Here is a 26,211-nt window from a genome sequence, read left to right as displayed (position 1 = left end):
ACATACATAAATCCCTGTCAAACTACATCTAGCCAATATATTATCTTTCAACATATAACATGTTAATTAGTTAATTTAATTTAATTTAATTTTAAGTACTGGAAGATAATTTGGACAGAGTTGCTGTTTCCCATCGCCTTTTATGCTAAGCTAAGCTAACAAACTTTTTGCTCTAGCTTTATATTTAACAAACAGGGAGAAGAGAGTGGTATAAATCTTTTTATCTAACTCTTGTATAAGCAGTTGGAGAGAACATGCAAGATTCAGGGATTTTAAGCTTTCTGAAAATGTCCTTTAGGAGACACAACATGAAAAAAGGCAGCCTGCTAAGCCGCTCCACAGGCAATGGTCTGATAAAAGGAATGTGGTCACAATGTATTTGTCTCAGCAGAATTTGGACACAGTCACCTCCCCGGGCTCTGAGAAAGTGAGTAGTTCTCCCACCTACAGTATTCACAGAGAGTCCTGTTTTCAGGCCAGTGAATCCTGATTTGATCCCATTTGACTTTTGTTTGAAGCTTTAAGTTAAACCTAATCCCTTAACACAAGCATTTTTCATATCATAAATGATGACTAACATACACGCATACAATTAAATTAACTTTGTGTGTCATAAGGAAGAACAAAAAAAAAAACAAAACATCAAAAGCTTGTGTTTGTATTTACATCCTGTTTTTTGGCTGTGGTTCAACCAGCAAAGCTGATTAATCCTCTGCTGTCACTCATTGATTAATTAATTAGATGCTGCGTCACCATATGCTTTGTATCCATGGTAACAAGGCTATATATTAGGCCACAGCCTTTGTTGGAGTAAAATAATAACAGCATTAATCGTATAATATGAGTAGAGGTTAAGAATGTTATTTTTTTAAATTAAAGTAGAAATATAATACACCACACTTTGGACTTTTATTTTCTTACTACCATCACATGGCCAAATATATGAAGTTAATGGAGGGTGCTTGCTGCTATTTCATCCTTTTTAAAATGACAAGTCAGTGAGAGACACAGATTTCTACTTCACTTTCAACCAACGCAGAGTCCTCTTCTCCCTTGTCACCAACCCCCACCTCTCATTTCGCCTCTCTGCTGCCTCCTTCAACTGCCGCTTCCCTTTTTGTCCCTTTCCTGTTTAACTGCATTGGAGAAATGCATTGTGGGTTTGTGGTTTTCCCTTCACACCTGTCACTGTGGATGGTAATGATACTGGCTCGCTGTTAAATGGGAAGTAAGGAACAGATGTGTGTATGTGGGTGTGTGTCCACTGCGCATCATTATATACATCCAATTGGTTGCAGTATAAAATATATCTCTATGTATGTATATACAGAGGAAGCTTAGTATTGATGAGTCCTTGGACCTTCCATCCATCAGGGTGATGACCTTTTACCCCTAAAAGCCAACAAATTAGCCATTAATGGTCCAGCCCAGAGAAGAGAGGATGACAGCGAGTGGCGTAGCCCTTAGGGGGAATTGTGTGTGTGTCTGTGTGTAAGTGATGGTGTTCTGTCTTTCTAAAGAAATATTGACCCCAAGCTGGGAAAAGGCATTTGTTATTGCGAGTGGACGCTGACTTAACATGGCATAATTAACTAATTTGTCACAATGAGGCCACATTTAGAAATAGTACTTTTCCAGTTTGCTGACATTCATGACACTTCTAACACTCTGCCCCACCAATAGCGAGCACCTCTCTTAGCTGCCAAAATGAAAGGTTAGATATGTATTTCCAGCCAAGTGAATAAACTGCCCAAAGCATCTTTCAGCTGTCCCAGCTGGTGCTGGTTGTCATAGACACCAACAGCTCCTGTTTCAATTAAAGACAAAAAGAGGATACTCTTTACCATGAGTGAAACAGTGATTGAGTTGAAGAAGAGCAACTAAAATTAATAGAAGAATATTGGGATTTTATATGGACCTGATTTCAGAATAATAGCAATGGATAACTATATGAAGAAGGACTGAGCTGGTGTTGTGTCTTTAGAGCAGAGAGTAGGCCAATATGTGTTCTCAGTTAGGGCAAAAAGTACATTCTTTAGAACTACTGAAGAGAAAATGTCTATAGAAATATTACCATGTGTTTGAGAATGGTTGATTGAATGCTTCATTTTTTATACAGCATGTTTATTTCTTTCCCTCTCCTCCTCCTCCTCCTAATGCATCGCTTCTCTATCTCTCTCTGTGTTTTGCTGATGGAACAAGGTGATGTCTCTGCTGTTGTATGGCATCAATTCACATTTGCGCACACACACACACAAACGACTACACGCTGACAGAGCGGCTGAGTGGATCGGTGAGGGAAAGTGCACAGGGAAGGGGGAATGATATGATATGTGGTGGAGAGATGACAGGTTAGAGCACGAGGAGGGATGGAGGGAGAGATGAACTGGCTGTGAATAGAGGAGAGGCTGGGATGATTAGGGAGAAAGGAACGGAGGAGGTGAAAGAGAAAAGGTAATGGAGTGAGTTGGCAGGGTAATAAAGCACATATTAGGAGAGAAAGAGTAAGAGGTTAGATAGACAGATCAGGTGGTTAGGAAAGAGGGGATGAGACGACCCGCCTCTCTTCAGTGGCTCTCTTATCTCCACCTTTCCCAGCTCTACTTAGGAAATAGGTAGATGTGAGAATGAGGAGGTGTATGAGAAAAACGAAGAAGAAGAAGACGGGTTCATCGAAAGATAAACATCCAAGTGAAGAGCGCAATATGTCAAGAGAAAAGATAAGAAGTGTAGAGAAAGGCTGCAGTGTTTGGCTAACATATGGTAGAGGGGAGGAGAAAGAGAAACCTGACGAAAAGTGGTGGAAAATAAAGCAGTGAAGTAAAGGAAAGCCATATGATGAGTCAGACGTGTGTGTGTGTGTGCACGCGCGTATGTGTGTGTGTACATTCAAGCGGTCTATAAATTGCACCGCAGTGAGGGAGAAAGTGAAGTATGTGAGGCATGGAAAAGCAAGCAGAAAGGCAGTGATTGAACAGCAAAACCTTCATTCTCTTTGATTCCTCTGAGCTTTGACCAGCCAGTAAAGATGGGCAGGGTCAGCTCAGCTGTGCCAGTCAGGGTTTATAAACAGTTAATAGGCTGCATATAGTTACTGTATTGGGGCTTACTGATCACACAACAGACATCCAGTTTAAGTGTTTGGTCACATGATGAGCAAATTGGCAAACCTCTCACACTTAAGAAACAATGGCAGGGGCCCCAACATTGGTTAATATCGTCTGAGTGCCCCATGCAGCTCTTAGTGAGGGCAGAAGTGTTCAATACAGAAAGATAACTACGCAATACAGCATAATCCCACAGTGGTGAGTTAGCTATTACACGCATGTAAGTCGGGCTGTTTCTAAAGCCTTGATTCTGTGAGAGTTCCTGTGTGGAGTGATGCTATAGTCAACAAAACTGAACAGCTGGAGACATGACTACTAAATGTTGTACTTGTCCCAAATCCTCTCAGCCATGTTGGCAGAAACCCAGGTCACCACACACTGTAATGTGAGTAAATTTAAAGCATGAGTCATTGTCAGCAAAATAGCAAAAAGCAGTGTGATTAAGTGGGCTGCACTTGTTTACTCTGGTGTGGCTCCATGACTTTGTTTTCAGCTATTGTTGTGGTTTTACTATCTGATTTTAATTAATTTGGACTGAGTTCAGATTTTGGCAGCAAGTTCTTGGCAGTAAAGTGGATCTAAAGGGTTTTGTGGCATTTTATCTTCATTCACTGCTTTGTGTATCGTCACTATACTGTGTTTAAACAAAGTCTCATGGTCTTCTTTTAGGGGTGAGCAACTCCATCAATCAATTTGTCTGTAGAGAAAACTGATGACTTCAATATATGTGTACTATAGGATGAGATCACGCACACACACTCACGCACACAATGGGATACCATGATAACTGCTCCAAACCAGCCATGTTTTCCTCTTCAGTACACTCCACTGCACATGACAGAGCAAAGCACACATGGGGCACATTAACCTCTCTCTCTCTCTCTCTCTCTCTCTCTCTCTCTCTCTCTCTCTCTCTCTCTCACTCACACACACACACACATACATTTTTTCCTCAGGGAAACACCAGCTGGGGCATGCAGACTATGGAGTTACCATGGCAACAGCATCTATAGGTGTGGCATTGCTGAGTCGACAGTAAGGGAGTGGGGTGTGAAAATGTGTGCTTGTGTGTGTGTGTCTTATTTTGTGTCTTGTGTTTATTTGGCATAATGATTTTTGTTTTTATGGATGTTCATCTCTTTGCTCTCTCAACAGTCTGTCCATATTACAAACAGAAAACAGATAACTGCAGTCAAGTGCTGTATTACCATATCAAACCAGACTAGCTGACGTAAGATAATAAAGTCAACAAAGAATATGTAAATCAGTTTTCTAGTAAACATTTATTAGTTAAATCAACAAAACAGAGCCTGTAACACATCCGTAAGCTTGGTATTGTGGCATTACATGCTGCTTCAGGCTTAATGTGCATGTCCAGTAAAATCCATGTGTGTCCAAATTTGGTGATTTTTAGGATAAACCTAAAAATGTAGTGTTGCTTCATGGTCCAAAGTTTAAAACAGGTGCGTATGAAAAGTTGGTACACTGCTGAAAATTAAACAAAATGTTGAAGCAGAATCAACTCCCACCATTGCAAAAGTAAGTTTTCATTCACTTTTTATCAGTCTAAATTGCTATTTTTCTTTATTATGAACAAATATTTTTAATGTAACATCACCTCTTTGCAACTTAGACCCAACCTCTTCAAACCAGTGAGAATTTTTTAATCTAAAATAACCAAAATTGTTCTAACTTTGTCAGAGAATAGAGTATTTGTCTACAGTCCCAGCACTTATACTATGAAGCTGATTGACACAATACGTTTTCTAACGCTGTGAAGCAAAACAGCTCAGATGATCTACGCTCTGGGTGGGCCCCCTGCAGTAACACTGAATGTGTTTGTATTCAAGTTGTATGTGTATCCAGTTACAGCAACGCAATGTGTATGCCTACATTGCTGTGTCATTAGCAGTGGTATTAAACTAATCTGAATTGAATTAGGTTCAAGCGAGCTATCTCATTTCATCCAGAGAAATGTCTAATTGAATCTGTGTAATCTCTAATCAGTATCTGGGTGGCTTTCAACACCCTGATCTGTTCCTTTAATAACTAAACATGTTTTCAGTACTCTCAGTAAAATGGAGCTCTGTCACCTCTGTTTACCTGGGAATCCATTTGTGTGTGTGCGTACATATGTGTTTATATCTGTGTAGTCCTTGTATAGATGGTAATTTTGTGTCTCTGTTTGTTGTGTAGTGAATATTTGTGGAGAAAAGGGGCTTTGTGCCTGTGTGGATGCTTTTGGGAAATTGATGTTTACTCCCCTCACTCTTCCTGAGTGTGTGTGTGTGTGTGTGTGAGAGAGAGAGAGAGAGAGAGAGAGAGAGAAAGAGAGATAGAGAGTGTGTAGCCCACAGGCCTGTTTAGCAGAGAAACCATGGGGTTAGGAGGCGAGGGAGAGACGTTCAGTCAGGAGTCATACTTAACAGTCAAACATCATTAAAATCTTCTCTGCTCCTTTGTGTATGTGTGTGTGTGTGTGTATGAGCACGTCATGTGTATTCATGTTTACGTGATGTTTGTGAGGATACAAATGTTTTGTGTGGTTTTTTTGGTGTTTCTGTGATGTCTAAGTTACTTTTTTCCTGTTTTCCTTCTCATCATCGCCGACTGCGCTGTCGTGTCGTGACAGTCAACAGATTTTAAAAGATTGAGATAAATGAACCCGGAAAGATACAATTCAATTCGCAAGAGTGTCAGTATTGTGGATATGTACGTACATAATAATGATAATACACAAAACTACCACACTCCTAAACGCAGCACAGTCGCACACAGAGAGGACATTTGGCCCTTTAGGCAGCTGATTGTCAGCATATATCTTTTGACACGATGATGGACACACACACACACACACTCATGTTTCACTCTCAGTAATGGTCCTCTCATCAAAGTGCTGATAGATGTTGCTCACCAGGTTGATTAGAGAGAGGGAGAGAGAAACAGAGAGCGGGAAATGCTTTAGTGGGTCTTTGAGCCAGAAAACAAAAAGCAGGAGAAGAAGTGAATCACAGAGGAAGAGACATTAAAATATGAATGGCAGAGTCAGATAAGGACAGAGACAGAGAGAGGAAGGTTAGCTCCATAGAGATGACAGATACTGACATGAATAAATTAAAGGAAATTTCATTTTCTTACAACTGTTTTTATTTTCAAAGTTGTGGCCTTCATTCATATCAGTTCTGACAGGATTTTAACTTCAATGATGCCACCTAGGGACACAGTGGGAGGTCACAGCTTTACAACAGATAGAGCATCACAGTGTTTTATATAAAAGTCCACAGTTCAGCTATTTTACTTTAACCAGGGGGAGGGAGCTTTATTGGTTATTACCCAAACTGATAACTCCACAGAGCCCCCTCTCAGTTCAACCATGTGCTGAAATGTCCCAGGAGCAGCCACACGGTGCAGGGGGGAGGATGATCTTAACGGACACTTCGCGTGCGTTGGCTTTTGTTTTCACTTCCACACAAGGGCGTTGTTTCCACCGGGGATGAGGACAGGCTGTCTTGCTGTCTGGCTACCATAATTCACTTGAGAGGAGAGAGGAGTTGATTAAAACGTTGATTTGCTGATGAAGGTCGCCTTCAGTTGTCACAGCAATTAGGGTTTATGAGCAGAAGAGAGGGAACTGTGGAGTTTTTCCCCCTGGGGTAGTGACTCTCAGAATACACTGAGGTTACTGCTACATGCTCTGATTGGTGGAGGTTGTACCTGCACCCCAAAAAGAGGACAACATGTACTTATCAGGGCTGGCAAAAATGACCTTGCTTCCATGGTTTGGACATTTGGGTTCAAATTTGTATTTGTTTAAACCCCATCTGTCAGTTGTATGTAACTCACTCATATACATACAGTCCATGTAGAGGTATATCAACACTTTCTCAAATCTCAGCAATGAAAATTTGAATATTATTATAACTGCCAGAAATCATGTTCAAAACTTAACAACCAAAGAGAGGGAGAGAGAGAGAGAGAGAGAGAGAGAATGATGGAGCTAATGGAGAAAGCAAAAAATGTGCAGCAGAAGGAGAGTGTAGTTTTGAGAAGCTGAGGGGAGCCATGCAGCGCAGAGTGGCACTGTGCTTCCTGCAGTCTCAGTGGGAGTGTAGGTGTATGTCATATCCTGTACACCAGCTGTCACTCAATCCAGGGGGTCTCTTCTCTGATACCATGCTGCCTGACAGCTCACACTGGTACTCTATATGTGTGTGTGAGTGTGTGTGTGTGTGTATATATATTTCTGTTGTAGGATATATATCAGCATCCAGCTGCCTCAAGGGGTAAAAGTCCTCTGTGCGTTTGTAGGAGACATTCATCCCTAACGACAGTAGAAGGTCACTGTTATCGGTCTCATATTCTCTCTCTGTGTAAAGGCAGTAGTACTTACGCTCTGATCATGTGAGACATCACAGTTCTTTTAATGTATATATATATCTCTCTTTTTTTTTGAGTGCTTGTACTCTGCTTTATGCCTCTTTGTTCCCTTGAATTGCTATGAATCAGTCTGATTTAATTTAATTAATTAACATTAAACGTTACATCATGTGAAACAATGTCTTGCGCTACAAAGTCTGCATCTACTCTACAGCCAGACAGCACTAATCAATGAGAGAAACATAATCAGTCACAGCTTTCCTCACATTATTCTAAAAAAAAAAAAAGGATTGAGGCAGTGCTGCAGTTTATGCTTTTGGTTTTACTTTAAAGCATCATGGAGCATGATCTCTGAATATTCATTAAAGTTATAAAGTCTTATTAAGGAGGTTGGCTTTAATTGCTCTTTTATTAGTCTTTAATTACTTTAATGGGTGTCTCATAATCGTCATAATCAAAGTTTGAAGCAGCAACTGTGCCTCTTTGCTTTTTTTTGGAGAAACTTGTCACTTATATGTTTTAAATGTTGTGGATCTTTACCTTGTGTGGTGATATCTGCCTCCCTGTGTGTTGTATTGTAAACACTTTGTCTGCCAAGGTTGAAAAGTGCTATATATACAGTAAGTGCAGTCCATTTACCACAATGGTTGTTACCCCAGCAAAAAAAAAAAAAAAAAAAAAAAAAAAATTGTGTTATGTCAGGGACATTGCCAGACTTTATAAACTCTCTAGACATTTACTTGAGAATGTTTTTAAAACTTCTCTTTAATACATGTCTCACACTAAATCATCATTTAAAAAGGAAAGATACTATGCAAGGTTGCTTGCAAAACAATTTCATTAGCTTTGATCCAGTGCCATCCTCCCCTTGCTTAGAAACAATAAAGGGTAAATATAAAAGGTCTAATGTTACCACCACTGCTTCTGCTGCTCATATCATTTTACATGTGTCTTAAAGACCATTATACCCGTGTGAACTGGTTTGAATGTAACAGTGGAAATCAGGCTGGGGGGCACAGAGGGATTACAACAGTCTGGAGAGGGGTGATACTGGCCACGTAAATATATATAAACCCCTGTAATGTGTGCATGCCTGTGTGTGTGGGGGTGTGCAATAGGAGATACAGGGATTCAAGGGTCTTTATGCGATAATCCTGGTCTCTATCTCCCCAAAAGAGAGGAGACATAGAATTGAAGGGAGACAGAGAGAAGAGGAGAAAGAGAAGGTAGATCAAAGGATAGCAAGGTTCCTTAAGAATTGGACCCCTCACCTCGTGTGTGTGTGTGTGTGTGTGTGTGTGTGTGTGTGTGTGTGTGTGAGGGAGAGAGAGAGAGAGAGAGAGAGAGAGTGTGTGTGTGTGTCCCAGGCCCCCGCCTCTGCCTGAACCCAGCCCCTTTTCCTACCCCCACCACCACACACACACACACACACACACACACGCACATACACACTCAGGGCGTTACCATGACAACGGGGTTAGAGGCTACAGCCCACAAGCTGAAAAAGAAGGAAGGTGCATTCTGACATGAGCTTAGATCCGAGTGCTGCAGTCTGTTTAGAAAGCATTCCTCTCTTGTGTTGGTGCTTTTTTTTTTGTCGTTGGAATGTGTTCCTCTTTTTTTTCTACTTAGCATCCATGCTGGTAAATGCAAGACTTTTTTTCCCCTGCAGGTTTTTATACGTGTCAGCAATTATCTTCCATTTCATTTCTCATTCATGCCTTCGCTGTCAGAGTTGTTTGTTTGTTTGTTTTTTAGATGCATGCCTTTAAATTGCTCAGGGTTCTTGGCTTTGTGCTTCTTTCTGCAAGAATTAGCAAACAAACCAGTTTGGAAAAACAAACAACAATGTGCTGATTTGCGCCACAGTTAACACTCTGCTCCTCTGTGTCGGGCCTTGTAAATACCTGTGGCTGTGTATTTCTTGACACGCAATGAAGGGGACATTTCTGTTGTAATGTGATTACTTTCAGTTAAATCCTACATCAGTGTTTGTTTAATCATGTTCATTAACTGTAGAAATTTGGCAGAGAGCAGACAACAAAACAAAAGCATCACAGTAACACATACACACACACATAGTCATCAACATGCTGGAAAGAAATGGGAATGGTGCATTACATATGTATAAATATGTGCATATATTTAGCATTTCTCCCCCATTATCATCCCTTTCATTTATTTTCCTTTTAGGTGGTCCATTTTTTTCTCTTAGTGATGTTGAGTGATAGCAGTGTCAATTTTTACCCACAGAGAGTGTGGTGATGTCATGAGATGAAGCCGCCTAATTGGCCCGCTGCGAGGAAAAAGGGGGCTCAAGTGCATGTTGGTGTAAATTAGGTGATGGCTCGCACTGTGTTGTTATCTATAACTCATATTCACACATTCATACACCCCTCTAGCCCATATAGTCTATTTCCTGACTCCCCTCCATTCATTCAGACTATATGTGTTATACTCCCTGTTATAATGAATACATCTAAGCTTGCCTTTATCTTAACTGTGCTCTCTAACCTGGTGTGACTTTCTTCCCAACTCAGCCCCTCACCCAAAATAGAGCTCCATCCATTAAAAGTCCCACGCATGTAGAACTCACACATGTGCACTACACAGATAAATGCACACTCAAACACATCCTACACGTGCACGCACACATACACACGCACACTCACACACCAATCTCTTTTCCTCTTTTCACCCCCCTGGGACAGCAAAGTCCTGCATCAGCTGCTAAATTGCCTAAACTCTCTCATCTGCTAATGGGCTACCTGTCTTCCTGCGTGTCTGCCTCTCTGTCTAGCATTAATGAGTTTCTGTTGTCTGTCTGTCTGTCTGCCTCTGTGCCTTCCTGAATGTCTGATGTTTTGTCTTTATGTATGCTGCTCATTTTCTCCGTCTGTCTCTGGCTGTTTCGGCTGCCCGTCTGCCCCTGCTCTCTCCTCTCATGTCCATTCATTCATAGAGCTGTTGGTCTCTTTGTTTTGATCCGACATGTTTTGCTGCTCCATATGACTGTTGTGTTGATGAATCCATGTTGTTGATATACTCATCTCTCAAATAAAATATGATCATGTGCTTTTATGTTGCTCTTAAACCAACAGGAAATGCACAACAGAGTAGAACAGGGGAGCCTGCTTGCCTGTCTTCTGTGAGACTGTGTATGGTTACAGTAATAATGGCAGACATAGTTGATCAAAGAGAAATGGCAAGAGAAGTAAAAATGCAAATACGGGATATATCTGTAGCAGAAGAACCATAGTGGCGGTGTAGTGGTTATAGAAGTAGTAGTAAAAGAAGCAGGCAACTAATCATAGTGGTAGAGAGTAGCATTATAGTAATGCCAGCAGTAGAAAGGCTGGCAGTAGTTGTGCGAACAATAACAAATCTTAAATTTGCACCTAATATAAGGAAATCTAATAGTCAGTGTGTTAGTATAAGACCAGCAATAGTAGTTGTAGTAGTAGTACACAGTATGTGGAGTTCCTACTACTACAGTTTATAAAAGATGGAAGACTTTACTTTATTCCTCTTTTCATACCAAGAAGCCAACAAACACAATGAGACGTTGCTATGGCAACCAAGGACTCAGCATAGTGAGGTTACAGGGCTGGCATACACCTAGTGATTTTAACAATAATAGTAATATCATATCAGTCTTTGTAGATGTCTCCCATTGTAGATATTCCCTGTGTGTCTCCCTCTTTTATCATCAGTCAAAATATTTCTCCTGAATTGATTTCTTTATTCTTTAGTCTCTTCATCATTTGTGTCTGCAGCTATTGCACACACACACACACACAGAGTCTCTGTACTTGTGTTGAAAATATGAGGTAGAGATGTTTCCCTGTAAAACAAGCATTATATACATACTGTATGTAGTGTATAAATAGCCTCAAAGAGGAACTCCACTACAGTATTTACATGTAATGGATTCAGAGGGATGGCTACTACACTATGTCTATGTGTACTTCCCCTCATAATGTTAAAATATAATAAAGTAGATATTTCCTGTGTCTTTGTCCGTCCTTGACAATTCACTTTTTATTGTGTGTCCATTTTTTGGGCTCTCTGTCAAAGTGTCCCCTTGATGTAAGTCTGTTCCTTGAACCTGTATCATAAACGGAGCCCCACTGACATTTCAATTTGCCCCATAACCCTTCATATATATACACACACACACATAAACACACCAAGTTCATTGTTGAGCATCAGTTCGGTGGCAGGCCTCTTCTGGGTTTCCACGGAGACAAGGAAAAGCAATAACTGCACACTTGACCCCTTTGCTCTTTTATTGGCCTCCTCTCCCCTTCGTGCACACATATACACTCACACACCTCAAATCTAATCTGGGAGAGTGAGCCTCCACAGCGATATTCTTCCATCTTCCCCCGAGGATTGGAGAAGAGAGGCAGAAGAGAAGGGGAGAGGAGCAGGGAGAGGAGGAAGTTAATAATTTCATCTTGCAGTGACCTGGAGACGATAAGATCGATTGTTTGGCTCTTGTAGTCTCCCCATATCACACACACACACACACAAACACACTAAAGCCGACAGGCCGTGGAAACACACTCTGCACACACAGATCATCACAGTTTCCCGTCCCCGCTCGCACTCTCCTTCTCTCTCTCTGTCTGTCGCACACATTCGACAACAGTCTAACAACTTTGCAGAAACTTTATGATTGTGAGGGATGATGACGGGAGAGAGGAAGATGAACTGTGGGCAAGAGGGAAAAGAGTGTGACTGAGAGAAAGTGAGGCAAAGAGAGAGAGAGAGAGAGATTGAAGGAAAATATTAGGAGGAACGACAGGCTAGCCTTAGCGACAAGGCTGTTTGCTGTTTATTTTGGTCTCCAGTCTCATTTCTCTTCATATTGGCAGAGTTGAGATGATTTCCTTTCTCTGTTTATTCCTGTGTGGATTTCTGTGATTTCTGCATATTTGTGTAAGAGTTTGTGTTTGTGTGTGTGTGTGTGTGCGTGCATGTATTTGTGTATGTGTGTCCTCTGTTTGCCTCATCTAAGATCATCTATCTGAACTCAATCTTTCCACAATCACCGGTTGTTATGGTGTCTTCACATAACATCAGGGTCCCGGTGTGGGATTTCCCCTTTTTCCTTCCTTATAAGCAAACAGTGCTTGAGTGGATCCAATGCATGAACACATACTATCTTTTTCTAGCTTCTTCTTGCTTGATTGTGGATTCTGTCAAATTAGGTGTCGTATCTGCTAAGAAGCACGACTCATGTTGTTATTATTATCTCACACAGACACAACTGTAGAGTGTTTGTAGGTAAATAACCATGAAAATGTTCTGTGGAATTTATTTTCATTTTTTACAACCCAGATTTCCCCTGAGTGCTGTTCTTTGTGTAAACAGAAATATGAAGCTTTGAAGTCTGAAATCTGATCCATTCGTTGTGTGTGGAGTGTATAAATGTCTGTGTCTGTGTGTGTTTGTGTGTGTATTAGGCATTATTACAAGCCATTCTGAGTGACCACACTCAAAAGCTAAAGCTAGGTCTCTGCAGTGCATGAGAACAATGAGAGCTTACTTGTGATGATTTCTGCGTCTTAGTAATCAGGTCAGGGTCGATTGGATTGGTGCTTGTATATGAGTGTTTGTGTGTGTGCCCGAGTGTGTGTTTGTGTGGAAGGCAGCACACAGTGATGCTTCCCTGCAGTGCTGCCTTCTGTAACACAGGTGTAAGTTTCTGCGCATGTCTGTGTGTATTTGTACAAATGACACCAACGATACACCCATATTACATTATCATACTACTATACTACTACTTTTTGTATTGCAAATTCTAAAATACATATTTATATATGTACTTAAGTACTCAGATCCTCATAGATATCCTCTTAATATCTATGGGATTTATCTGAATAAATAAAAGTTAAATATAGACCATACATCTAATCTATGGTCCATTTCCACGTGAATACACTGTACCAGCTACATGTCTTGAGTCTCTTGTGTAAATCTACTCTCGCTGATGTCTTGTTTTCCTCTGCTTGTTTGCTTCATGCAGTTCTCCAAGGAGAAGTACCTGCTGGAGTCTCCTCCCGAGAAACTTCGCAAGGAGCTGGAGGAGGAGCTGAAACTGAGCCCTGCTGACATCAGGAGCCATGGCTGGTACCATGGACACATACCCAGAGAGGTAAACACACGCACACTGTAAAGTACACCATATAATGAATATAAATGCACAGTAGAGTGCGTTGTGTCAGCCGTGACATTGGAAGTCCTGAGTGGATGTTTGGGAACAGATGGATACATGCATACTTTCCAAGGCAGTAAATCCTTGAGGTTACGCACAGCCTGTGTACAGTGTGTTGCAGCACATACACTCACACACATGCAGGCAGCCCTTTGCAGACAAGTATATAAAATGTAAGCCCCAAAGTAACACTGAAATTATTAGTGGTTGTTGATTTATTATCATTTATTAAGCACAAATGCTTAATATCTGCTGGTTTCAGTTTCAAGACATGAGAATTTGCTCCTGCTCTCTGTTTAATGTCATTTTAAATTGATTATTGACAGTGTTTTGGACAAAACAAGTCATTTGAACGCATCATCTAGGAATCTGGGAAGCTGTGCTGGAGATTTTTCACTATTTTAGGAAATAAGGAAATTTAAGGAAATTAATAATCATTCCATGGATTAAAATGTGATCTACAGAGTCTGAAATGAAAATAATCATTCGTTTTTTGGTTAGGTCCAATCAAGACTAATGTGTTTCAGCTAATAAACTAACCTATTATATTCATTTATTACTTATCAGCTGGAGAATATCAGTTTCCAAGGCCTCAGTTGTGAAGAAAACCATGAAAGATATGAATGAAAAGCTTCAAGTAAAACTTCATATCACACTCTCTCAGTCCCTCTAGCAGTGAAATAAATTTTGAATTAAAAAAAAAAAAACAAATTCTGAAAATGATGTATTGCTGCTGCAGTCTGAATTTTAATACCCCACAAAAGCCAGAATTAATAGAGATAAAAGTGCAGACCATAATAGTATTAATGTGTGGGTCAATGTGGTTGTCAACCAGTAGTATTAGTTGAGCGATTACTTGGCAAAAATCTCCAGCTTTGAAAGCACAGTTTAAACGCTCTGCACACAGAATGACACTGATTAATGAATCCCATCATCTGTCACAGCTCAGTAGAAATTGCTTTAGCGTTCAGAAGGAGGGGAAACTCTCGCCAAACAGACAGCTGCACGTGTTGCTGATGTACGCAATTGAATTTCACAGCTGGTGACTAAGACGCAGATACACAGGGACACACAACATAACACAACAAGAGACCTGCGCCCACACGCTCGCGCTGCATGCACATGTGGAGGGTACTTGTGAATAAACACAGCCTCTGTCTCTTGATCAACCTCTGCTCTCTGTATCTCTCTCTCTCTCTCTCACACACACACACACACACACACACAAGCACAGACACAGATTCAAATCAGCCATCTGTGAGTCTTTCCTCTTTTAATTTACATAAAATATTCATTTATTCATAGATTTGCCTCAGTGTAAACTTGGGGAAACCCTGAACGCCCTGGTCTCCAAAACAATACTTAATGACTACCTCTCACACTCATCCCTGCTGGAGGATACTGTACATTAATGTCCCTAAATCCCATCCTTCCTTCCTGCTCTGTTGTTCTTCCCTTTTATAGTTAAGACTTCCAACATGTGCATAAGTCATGAGCGTATGGACCAGTGTGACATATTATTAAGTCATATTATTTAATGTGCTTTGCTCCAAACTGTCATGAAAAAATATGACATATTCTTAAATGCAGCAAGGGATCAGATAAAAAAAAAACCTGCAAAAACTCACCAGAATTGATACAAGAGGATCCTGCACTTTGAGGTTGGTGCTTTTGATCTGTGTGTGTACTGCCCCCTGCTGGTCAATGACACTCTGTGCTGCACAGAGATATTTGATGCCTAGTGTTGAGTGGATTTAAAATGTTCACACCGTCAGCTGTCAGCCTCTTTACAGGTACATTTAAAGGCAAAAATGTTCAGTTTGAAATATGTTTCTTTTTTACTACATGAATACTGGATCAATAGGAAACGGTGATACATCTGCAGTGTCTGGTATCAGCAGGATACACAGCCTGAAGCTGTTCCACTGACCATGAATGGGAGATTGCTTTTCTGGATTGCTTGTTTTGTCAATAAATTCAAAAATAATAACTATTTTTTTTTTACAGTAGTGCTGAACACAATAAAACATGTCCCCGGGAAGTCAATTCCAGGCCACTGTCGCTGGCATTTTATCCATCATTGCCAATTCAAACTGTGCAAAGCAGAGACAGTTTTGCAAGTGAGAGAGATAGTTATGTTTGTTCAGCAACACAAACTGTCCTAAGGCATTGTCATAAATAATCATGATTCTCTAATTCAATTATTCAACAGTCAAGAGTGTCAGTAACAAAATGTTCGCACACATGTTCGAGCTCAGTGAGCCAAGTTTGCTTCCAGCTCTTTACCACTGGAGTGTCTTTGTCTCCTTCTACTGATTTAAAGGCAAATACTTTCTCTCTCTCTCTCTCTCTCTAGGTGTCAGAGACTCTGGTTTTGCGAAATGGAGATTTCTTGGTGCGTGACTCTCTGACCAGCGTGGGTGACTATGTTCTGACCTGTCGATGGAATAACGAGGTGCTGCACTTCAAGATTAGCAAAGTCCTGGTCAAATCCAATGAGACCAAGGTATGTATTCAGCTTTTACCGGCTGTCTGTTTCAGCACTCATCACTTCTGAACTCATCACACACTCATATGCGTTGCCTTTTTAACTTCTTGTTGTTTTCGCTCTCTTATGCTCTTGTTCTCTCAGTTTATCTTAAATCATGTGGCATTTAGCATTGACTTTATATTCTGTAGGCAAATAGAGCAACAGAGAATAATTCAGTGCTGTTGTCTATTCCCTCTAGTCTGTTTAATGCCAAAAGATCAAATGAATCCACCACCTCTAGTGTAGTCAAATTCCTTACGGGTGCAAGTAGGAAAAGGACAGTTGTAACTAATAAAATTGATGATTGATGAGTCATCATGCACATCTGTGTCACATCTGTGTTTGACCTGTCCACTGTAAAAAGGGTCTATTGAATCTTGACTACAGTCTTTATCATAGACATGGCAGCGTTTCCTGAAGCCTCCTCTTCCTCTCTCAGATCAGCACTACACTTAAATGGAATGCATTATTTACATTATTTGTAACACCTGTGTTTGCCAATTGTAAAGCCATCCTCCATGAGAGAGGCTCACATTATTTCTATCTCTTGTTGACCCTAATGATGGAGGAGGGTAATTTGGCACAGGGGTGCCTTGTTGATCAGCTGTGCCTCTCTTGTATCTCTGCCTCTGAGTCTCAGTCCCCCTCCCCCCTGCTCACTGATTTCATTTTATTATACGTTCTAAGCAGTTATTAGGTAATTCTGCACTGTGTAAACTGGTTTTAAGCACTGTGCAAATAACAGAGGAACAGCAGCAGGAGCGTAGACTCCCCCTCTGGGGTGATAGTGGAGTTATTGTACCTCCACTATTTTACACGTGTTCTCGGTTCAAGCTAATTACAGCAGGTATATAAAAAATCTAAACACGGTCTAATAAATGCTGTTATCTTTTCATCCTCAGGTGCAGTACATGTTGGAGACTGACAGTTTCGACTCGGTCCAAGAGCTTGTTCGCTTCTACGTGGGCCAGCGCAAACCGGTCTCCCAGTCCAACGGCGTCCACATCTACTGTCCAGTCAGCAGGACTCTCCCTCTGCGCTACCTGGAGGCCACCTTTTCACTGTCCAACAGCAAGCAAGGCTCCGCCTACTCGCCGTCCAGTCAGAGGGGGGCGTACATCAAGAGACGGAGCGTCACCATGACTGATGGGCTGACCACAGAGAAAATGATACCTCACAGGTGAGCAGAGGAGTGGAGCGTTAGTCTGTGTGGTGGAGATGGCAGCTTTGTCCTGAAACACAACAGCTGAGCAGCTAATGATTAAACCCTGATGACTTTTTTCCAGTCTTCATCATATTTATCATTGTTTGATTCTTGCTTTATGTCATACTCATGATCAGTGACTCAGACAGTCCCAGCCCAGTTGAGACACCAGTGGCACCGCCTGAGCCAGAGCCGGAACCTGTGCCTAACTGCAGGTTGTGTGTTTGTGTGACACTAGTGTTGTGTTTGCGCACTAAACTAGTGTACTTAACCTCCCACATTCCTTGCGGTCCCCTCACCCTCACAGACACCATTAGCACCTCCCCTAGTGATGAGCGTTCCCGTTTGTGCCCTCAGAGTGAAGCTGCAAAATGGCTTCTTCACCTGACCACTTCTGCATCGGGTCGTTCAAGTTTCAAACAGAACAAGGCTGTTTGAAACTTGAATCTACAAAGAAGGAGCAGACAAATATGTTGTGTACAGTGGAAATAAATTACAGTCTCTAAGGGAGTACCGAAAAGAGTTCTGCAAGCTTTTACAACATGGGATAAAAACAATGATAAAGACACACTGGACATTAAACATACGTGGGCATGGTTGTTAACATTTCCCAGTGTTAATGTAGTAAAAAAAAAGATTATATATATTACACATTAGATAAGTATGTAGTTTTTGCAGTTAATCTTTTCCCAGGAAGCCACACTGTACTACATTTTCTGCTCCTTCTTAAACATGGTTTGAATTCACAAATAATAACACAAGAATCTGTGTGTATCATGAAGTAGAACAGTTGCCTTTAAGGTCACACCATCTAAAATGTCTCACTCTTCTCTCACCCTGAAATAATTAGCATTTACATTTTTAACCACACCATTCCTGATGAATGTGACATACTGATTTGCACTGCCTTGTGAGGTTCCCTTCACTACCTTGACAGGTTTTAAACCCATACCAAAAGATTTTTTTTACGTCTGAAAAATCCTGTGTTTGCAGCCCGTCGACAATCCACCACCACAAAGACGCAATGCGGAACTGTGCGATGAGCATGGACCAGATTCAGGAGTATCGCTGCCCTTTGTCACCTGTTGGAGAAACCCCGCTGTCTCCTGCGTATAGTGCTAGTAAGTGTCAGCGATGCACAAACTCAGACGCATGAATAAAGAATAGACGCACTCCCCCATATGTTCACAAACACATTTTCTGTAGGGGATTTTAAAGACTCTTCTCTCTCTCTCTTTTTTTTCCAGTCACCAGGCAGAGAGCCCACTCAGGTGGACGGGTCCTGGCCGTCGTCCCACCCTCCCCTGTGATGCGGCGCTCCAGCGACCCCCAGCTCAGCCCCTCGGCTGGCAACAACCCCCCAGAGCATCCCGCGCATACCACGCACTCGGCCCACTCCTCGCCCGCCCATCATCCCGGCTACCAATCACATTCCTCAGAAACAGCAGGGAGCTACTGTGACCTCAGACCTTGCCCTGCCGGGCCCCCCAAGCCCCCGGCTAAGAGCTACGTGGAGCGGTTGCGAGTCGAGGAAGGGAGGGAGGAGGGAGCGAGGGAGGAAGGAGAGGGGATGTTCTGCGCCCCACAAGTGGAGACAGCATCTTCATTCAAACCATCCAGGTACAAGACTATAAAAATGCATGAGATTAAGCTTCCAAATTTACACGTTGTGTTTCCTTCCTTTTCTCTTTTAACTTGATTTGGAGTACTTTATGAAAAGGATTCACAATACCACAACAGCTTTGGGAGTTTAGTTGATATAGCTGACAGTTTGACCACCTTAAATGCATTGTGGGTTGTGCTGGAGTTGCCAAATTTCATCTTATACACAAAAGACATAATATGCAAACCATATAGTTAGAAGCTTACTAAAAACAGTACACAACAGCTTTCTATTTGCACCAACAATGGAGATCACTTTTGCATTATTTTATTTCTCCCATTGACTGAAGCATTACACAGCACAAGAAACTATAAAGTCTTAAGGTTAGCCAGAAGGAGAAAAAAAATGGAGATTAAATTCATAAGGAGGATGAGGTTGTAGTGTTATATGTCATTCATCAAACAAAGAAGGCTGTATATGTGAAATGGGAAAGAAAAACAAACCAGATTAATTATTATTTCTATCAGGATGTAAAGCTGATGTATTCAAACGTCAGTCCATCTGCTGCTATTTTGTCATCAAGGGGCAAAAATATGTGGTGCAGTGCAATTTTGACCAGGCACTGCTACTGCAGCTACAGTATGAGTGAGCAGAGACTTGAGTAAACGGCTGATAGTCCTGTGGGAGACAGCTTGAGGGCAGAACTGTGGTCATAGACACAGCCGATACTGTATTTTTGTGGGAGGTTTACAGTGCCATGGGAGGACAGAGCATATGAGGTTTTGCAAAAGGAAAATGGTATGTGTTGGCAGCAAAGATGGAGCAGGCTGCAGCTTTGGACATCTGAGAGTCCCCTGTGAAATTTTGGTGCCAGGGGGATTATTGCTAGATATGTGTTTACACTACTGGGGAAACTGGCAGTTTAGGCAGGAAAGGCCACTTCAAGCACCATAATTAGGACACAGTGTCGCTAATGTTAGAACTAGCTTTGAGTTTCATATGGTATAGCATGTATACTATATACTGTGTATTTGGTTTAGTCTGCTTATGCATTAGTCCTTAAATTTTACCAGCAGAATTTAGCCTTTCTTGGATGTATTCATATCAAACAGTATGTTGGCAGATACCTTACAATATATTGCACATCATAAATGACATTGTTCAGCATATTTGATGTAATCTAGGAAGAGTTTCACCTACAAAAAGAGCAAATTCTTCAAATGTAAAATCAGTCTTAAACAGCTACATTTAAAGGATCCTTGTCAAAAATCAGTCTTTATGTTGTTCTATGTACACAGTCATTGTACCAAACAACTGGACCAGTGGATGAGCCTGCCAGGTTACATAAATTTCCCTTGTAACCCATTTATCTTTACAACACTCTCTTGTCATAGTCCTCGCCAGTGCTCATGCCCCGTCCAGGTTTTTCTAATGCAGCGTAATCGCTCCTGTGCAGGTACGAGTCTTGCCTCATGCCGGCCGAGAATAAGCCCCTGGAGATGTCGGTGCTGAAGAGAGTCAAAGAGCTGCTGGCTGAGGTGGATGCAAGGACTGCAGCTAAACACATCACCATGGTGGACTGCTCGGTACGTAACTGAGGACGCTCACTGAAACACATGCAGCTCACATGCAAGCGCACACCTATACACACACACTAACCAATACCTGCGCTCATACCGCACATATCTAACCTTTTTTCTTTTTTTTCACTCTCGGGCAGGTGGCTAGAATATTGGGCGTAACTTCAGAGATGCAAAGGATGATGGGAGTTTCCTCAGGGCTGGAGTTACTGACACTTCCACATGGACACCAGCTGAGACTTGACCTACTGGAGAGGTACAAACACATTTGTTTCCCGCTGTCTTTCTTTATGCATCGCACAGTAACTCCTTCATTAATTCAGATATTGATTACCTCTGCTCTTCAGTTCCACTCCTCCCTCTCGTCTCTTGTCTTCCCTCCAAATCTCTCGTCATCTTTGCTCTCTTCTCATCCTCTCTTCCACATCTTTTTTCCCTTCTGTTTGTCTATGGTTGGTTATACAATATAATAAATATTTCTCAATCAGTGTAACAGCATGTTACTGAAAGCCAGCTTGATAAAAAGTAAATGTGAGTCTTCCAGTAAACTTTTTGTAAAATTATTCAGCAAAGCACTTGAAATAGTACATATTTCATCAACATCTGAAGTCTCTGTCAGATTACATTGCTCACAGCATCGCTACAATCTGCTACAATGTGGATTTTCATCGTGGCTGGACTCAACATTTTCTGCTTCCCTGCAAGCAGGAATAATTACCTTTTATTAAGTATTTTTGAATAGAATGCTTCTTTCTTTCCTCAGGTTTTACACCATGTCTATCATGATGGCAGTGGACCTGCTTGGCTGCACAGGAAGCACGGAGGAGAGGGCGGCCCTGCTCCATAAGACCATCCAATTAGCAGCTGAGCTGAAAAGCAACCTGGGCAACATGTTTGGCTTTGCTGCTGTCATGAGAGCCCTGGAGCTGCCGCAGGTAAGAGAGCTACAGATGAAAGTCGCCACCGCTATCACAGTTTTTTTTATATTTCTCAAATGCATTCTTACCATCTTTGTTGTATCACTCATTACGTCAGATTTCCCGCCTGGAGCAGACGTGGGTGACGTTACGGCAAAGACATACAGAGGGTGCTATTTTATACGAGAAGAAACTCAAACCTTTCATGAAGAATATGAACGATGGCAAAGGTGAGATTCTAGTTTATGTGTAGTATGTTGCAATGTGCGTGTGTTTCATATCCAAATGTGTGTGTGTATTTATTTACAATCCCTTTGCTTACAGAGTCCAGTGTTCTGTCCAACACCTCCTTCCCCCACATCATTCCCGTCCTGTCCCTTCTGGAGCGAGGGGTGGCTCTCGGGGAGGCGTTGGAGCCATGGGAGAGCGCAGAGGTCGGCGTGGACGTGGTCATGTACCACCTAGAGGCAGCTCGTACCGTCGCGCATCACGGGGGAATCTACAGAACCAACGCTGAGACCAAACTGCAAGGTGAGGCCAAGTTTTCTTTGTTATGGGATCAGTATGTGTAACATCCCATGTGTTGGATTAATAATGTCAGTGTCAGTGTCATGACTTAACCAATTTGATGTAATGATCGCGTGTGTGTGGTTAATGGGTTGACTGTATTGATCCCTAATACCTCTCTATTGGCTCTCAGTTTGAGGCCATTACTGCTTTATTGAACAGCCTCTCAGTATCTATCAATTCAAATCTCTGTTTTCTGTTATATGTCGCTATCGATCAGCTTGACCTCAGTCTGCTCCTCTCATCAACACTTCTTTAAGCCGCAGCAGAGACGCTTACTTCATACAGTTGTTAAAACAGGTTGAAGATGTTTATGTTCAAAAGCTATCTCTACTGTATTTACAGAGTAAGATTAAAGTGCTCTAATTTGTTTTATTGAGCCCTGGAGAGGAATTCCCTGTCTAATCATGAAGGCACAGTGGGTTATTTCTGCGTAGCCTTATTGCACTGAGCAGAATGAACAGAATGATCCTATTCAGATAAGCGTGGACGTTCATTCTTTACCTTGGGGAAAGTCTGTGTGACAAAATAATCCCATCTCAAAGGTCTGCTGATAAGCCTTTCTTCAGAGTTTTTAACTGTTTCTTGTGGTCTTCATCAGCAGGGATAACACACTCAAATATGGAGGGTCTGTCTTATGATGATAAGTGGGCATATATAGGGGAAATAGCAAGTGTGACTTAAATTGAAATTACTTTTTAACATGCATTCTGTGGTTTTATTTTATTTTGGTGCAGTTATTTTAAATATGGAATACAATGTGTCTATGTTCTAAGAGCTTAGAGCACAGACACAAGAGCTTTCAATAAATTTTCCAAATATTTCCTGACCAAATGCAATGATTGTCTATTCTGAACAAAGGAAGAGACAAGTCTAAAAACTGTTACGTATTTTTATTCAAGTTAGATCATTTTGTTTTTTTGTTTTTTTTTAATAAAATCAGAAACAGTTGAATGTTTTTCCACAGTGTTGTTTTTTTTTTTTTTTCATTTTATTATCCAGCTCTGGATTATTTATGGTAACTTGTTTTGTTTTCTGGTAACCTCTATTTCACCATGATTTCTATGAATACAAAGTCAACCCCATAGAGTAACCTCCTTTCCTCTCCCATCCAGGAGTCCAGGAGCGGGCAGAAATCCACGAGATCTTCCAGACGGAGTTCCAGATGCGTCTCCTGTGGGGCAGCCGTGGCTCCGAGGGCAGCCAGTCGGAGCGCTACGAGAAGTTTGACAAGGTCCTCACCGCCCTGTCGCACAAGCTAGAGCCTCCTGTGCGCCACAGCGAGCTATAGCACCCACCCAAACGCCCACCATGGAAAAAACACATCATCTGCACTCGCCACTCATAGTGGTACGGTCTTGTTTTGCATCGCTGAGGATGATGTGGAAGAGTCCAGTATGAACGCTGGGAGGGGTGAGAGCAAACGAAGAGGCAGCTAAAGGAGCATGTGCATTGAGCACTAGGAATACAGAGAAGATGGTTACTCACTTACATGTGTTGCACTGACTGTGGACTCTAGAAGAAGGTGTAGAGTTCCTTCTGTTCCTCCCTGTGGACTTCCTCACTTAGCGCTAAAATATTTAAATGGCAACAACAGAGGAGACAAGCTAAGTAGAAAAGAATATGGGAGAGACGGGTGACCCGCTCCTCTGCTTGGTATGAACAGTAATATGTGTACGGTGTGCCCTGAGGGCCAAACAGAGCTGCAGAGTTTGGCTTTACTCCAGTAAAACACGGACACTCTCTTGTTTCAAACAACTGCTGTCACACACTGTAGCAGAAATAACAACAATAACTTAACATAGCTCATATATAGATGTTTTGTCAGTGTGAATGAGTGTGTGTGTCTGTATGCATATGTACGTATGTTTACATTCCTTAATTTTTGTGTCATTAATGTGTTGGGGGTTTGTTTTTTTTTTTTTTTTGTCTTATTTATTTGTTATGATAAAAGGATATCAGAACATTACGGACGTTGCTTCACCAAACTCATGAGAATGTGTCAGTGCTCATTCCGAGGGAACCATGTTCATAAAATCTCATTAAATATGTATCAAGCAGTCCCATTGAATACCATTAAAAATGTATCAGGCATGCATTAATAAATGTATCAGAAATGAAACATTTGCAAAAGTAATGCTGCAACTTCAATATGAGGGCTTTGCGGGTTGTTAAAAACATTAAGAGGACAAAGCAAACCTCCCTCTGTTGTAGCTGTTCAACTAATACATTTGATATTGTGTGTGCACAAACTGTAGCTAAACACAAGCATTTTTGAGGTCGAGGAAAAATGAGATGTATACTCTTTAAATCTAGTTAAAGCAATGTTTCACTTAGTATAGAAACATTTATGATACATGCTTTGGTTTGAGCTTCAGCAGTCTGGAGCTGCAGTTTATAAATTTACAGACATAATTAAAATGGTTGATGCATGCAGCAATAAATGTTGCACCAAAGTAAAATATTGCTTTAAACTAATAATTTAAATATAAAGATATGTCAAAATTGAGAGGTATACAGATGATTCAGTGAAGATATGTCATGTCTGTGGTTTACCTTTGATGATACTTGGTAGATTGAGAAAATGTGACTCTCTTCATCTTTTTTCTGGTGCGAAATTTAAAATGGAAAAAAAACCCTTCCAAACACAATCAATTATAACCACAGCCCGGCTACAAAGAATGTTTTTTATTTTTTGTATGTTTTGAATTTGTGTTTCAGCAATAGAGCCTAAATGATCTAAATTGTTTTATTACAACAGAATTACATTTTGGTTGATTGTTTCAGTGTTGAATCATTGCTGTATTTACAGTATATGAGCCTGGGAGGGCTGGAGCCAGGGCTATGCAATCATTTCAACCAACAGCTGAGACCCCTAAATAACCGACACACATTCAGAATATTTTAGGAAATTCACTTTTCCCCCATATCAACTTCTTTTTGAAATGTCTGTTTTTTTAATTCTTAGCCTTTTGTTATCCAACCCAATAATCTATATATGAATGAAAGTCATATCAAATATCAATCAAATAATGCTAAAAAAAAATGTAATTCTACTAGAGTTGCATATCAGAGATCCTTACATGGATGTTTGATTGTCCCACTTTCTAGTCTGAACCATATTTGGGGTGAGCTGTACAGGTTAGAGTTCATGAGATGGGGAGTCGTGTTCCAGTTCCCACTGTTGTCCAACAGGGGGTGATGTTTAGTCAGCAAAAAACTGAATCGTTAATTGTAATGCAATATAACAGGAAGACATACACACACGCACACAAACACACACACACAAAGGTAAGCATTTATTGTGTGTGTTTTGAGACCAAGAGGATGCCTGCTGGTTTAGGTTTGATATCTGCTAACTCTGATGATGAAACAGTGATGATGATGATGATGATGTAATGTTTTTATTTGTCCTCTGTTGAATGCTGTACAGGAATGCTCTGACAGTGTGTGGGTTCTCCTGTTACATGTGACAGGGCTGTATGAGATGAACTTGAAGAGCAAAAAGACAAGAATTGATTTAGGACTGATCCCATGTTTTTTTACGTACTGTACATAGCGATTCACTTTTTTTTCCAAATAAAAACGATTGCTTGTCTCAATGAGTATGATTCTGTGCTCAGACAGAAATGGCACGTCTTGGTAAAGTTTTGACTTTGTAATACAATGCTTTCATCAAGTCCCATTCAAAGACCTCACCCAAAAATGACAGTAAGTGTTGCCTGTGTAGCCAAATCCTGATATAGCTTGTCCTTCTGTGGCATAGACCTCAGTTTTTATCCAAAACCTGGTATTAACACATCAGTGAGCCACACTGTTGCACATGCCACATGTACCTTTTTTTTAAATGGACACTGTAGTTTATTATGTCAACTCCATATGCAACACATGAACATATTTGCTGACACAAATTCTCAGTAGAGCACCATGTGTGGCTGAAGTTAGTCCCCATCAAACACATTAGTTAATCCTGGCTGTGTGACATTTTTTAAATGGCTACAACTGATTATTAGAGACTAATCTCTAAAATTTTCTTGTTTATTGATTAATTGTTTGGTCTATTAAATGTAAGATAATACCCCCCAAATAAATGCCATTGTAAT

General features: G+C 41.0%; 1 protein-coding gene across 2 annotated transcripts in view; it reads left to right on the top strand.

Moving 5' to 3' along the window:
* The window catches only part of sh2d3ca (SH2 domain containing 3Ca), a 49,777-nt gene extending 24,067 nt beyond the window's left edge, over positions 1–25,710 (top strand). For both annotated transcript variants that reach the window (XM_018670516.2, XM_051072870.1), the window contains 11 exons: positions 13,519–13,647; positions 16,064–16,213; positions 17,140–17,417; positions 18,435–18,562; positions 18,689–19,061; positions 20,501–20,630; positions 20,765–20,880; positions 21,388–21,559; positions 21,660–21,771; positions 21,866–22,072; positions 23,224–25,710. In XM_018670516.2, coding sequence (XP_018526032.1) covers positions 13,519–13,647; positions 16,064–16,213; positions 17,140–17,417; positions 18,435–18,562; positions 18,689–19,061; positions 20,501–20,630; positions 20,765–20,880; positions 21,388–21,559; positions 21,660–21,771; positions 21,866–22,072; positions 23,224–23,399 — 1,971 coding nt within the window. In that variant the 3' untranslated portion in view covers positions 23,400–25,710. The remainder of the gene's footprint in view (positions 1–13,518; positions 13,648–16,063; positions 16,214–17,139; positions 17,418–18,434; positions 18,563–18,688; positions 19,062–20,500; positions 20,631–20,764; positions 20,881–21,387; positions 21,560–21,659; positions 21,772–21,865; positions 22,073–23,223) is intronic.
* The last annotated feature ends 501 nt before the right edge of the window (positions 25,711–26,211 follow it).

This window comes from Lates calcarifer, linkage group LG9, assembly GCF_001640805.2.
Source record: "Lates calcarifer isolate ASB-BC8 linkage group LG9, TLL_Latcal_v3, whole genome shotgun sequence".
In the NCBI taxonomy this organism is placed as follows: domain Eukaryota; kingdom Metazoa; phylum Chordata; class Actinopteri; family Centropomidae; genus Lates; species Lates calcarifer.
This window is presented reverse-complemented; position numbering and strand designations above follow the sequence as displayed.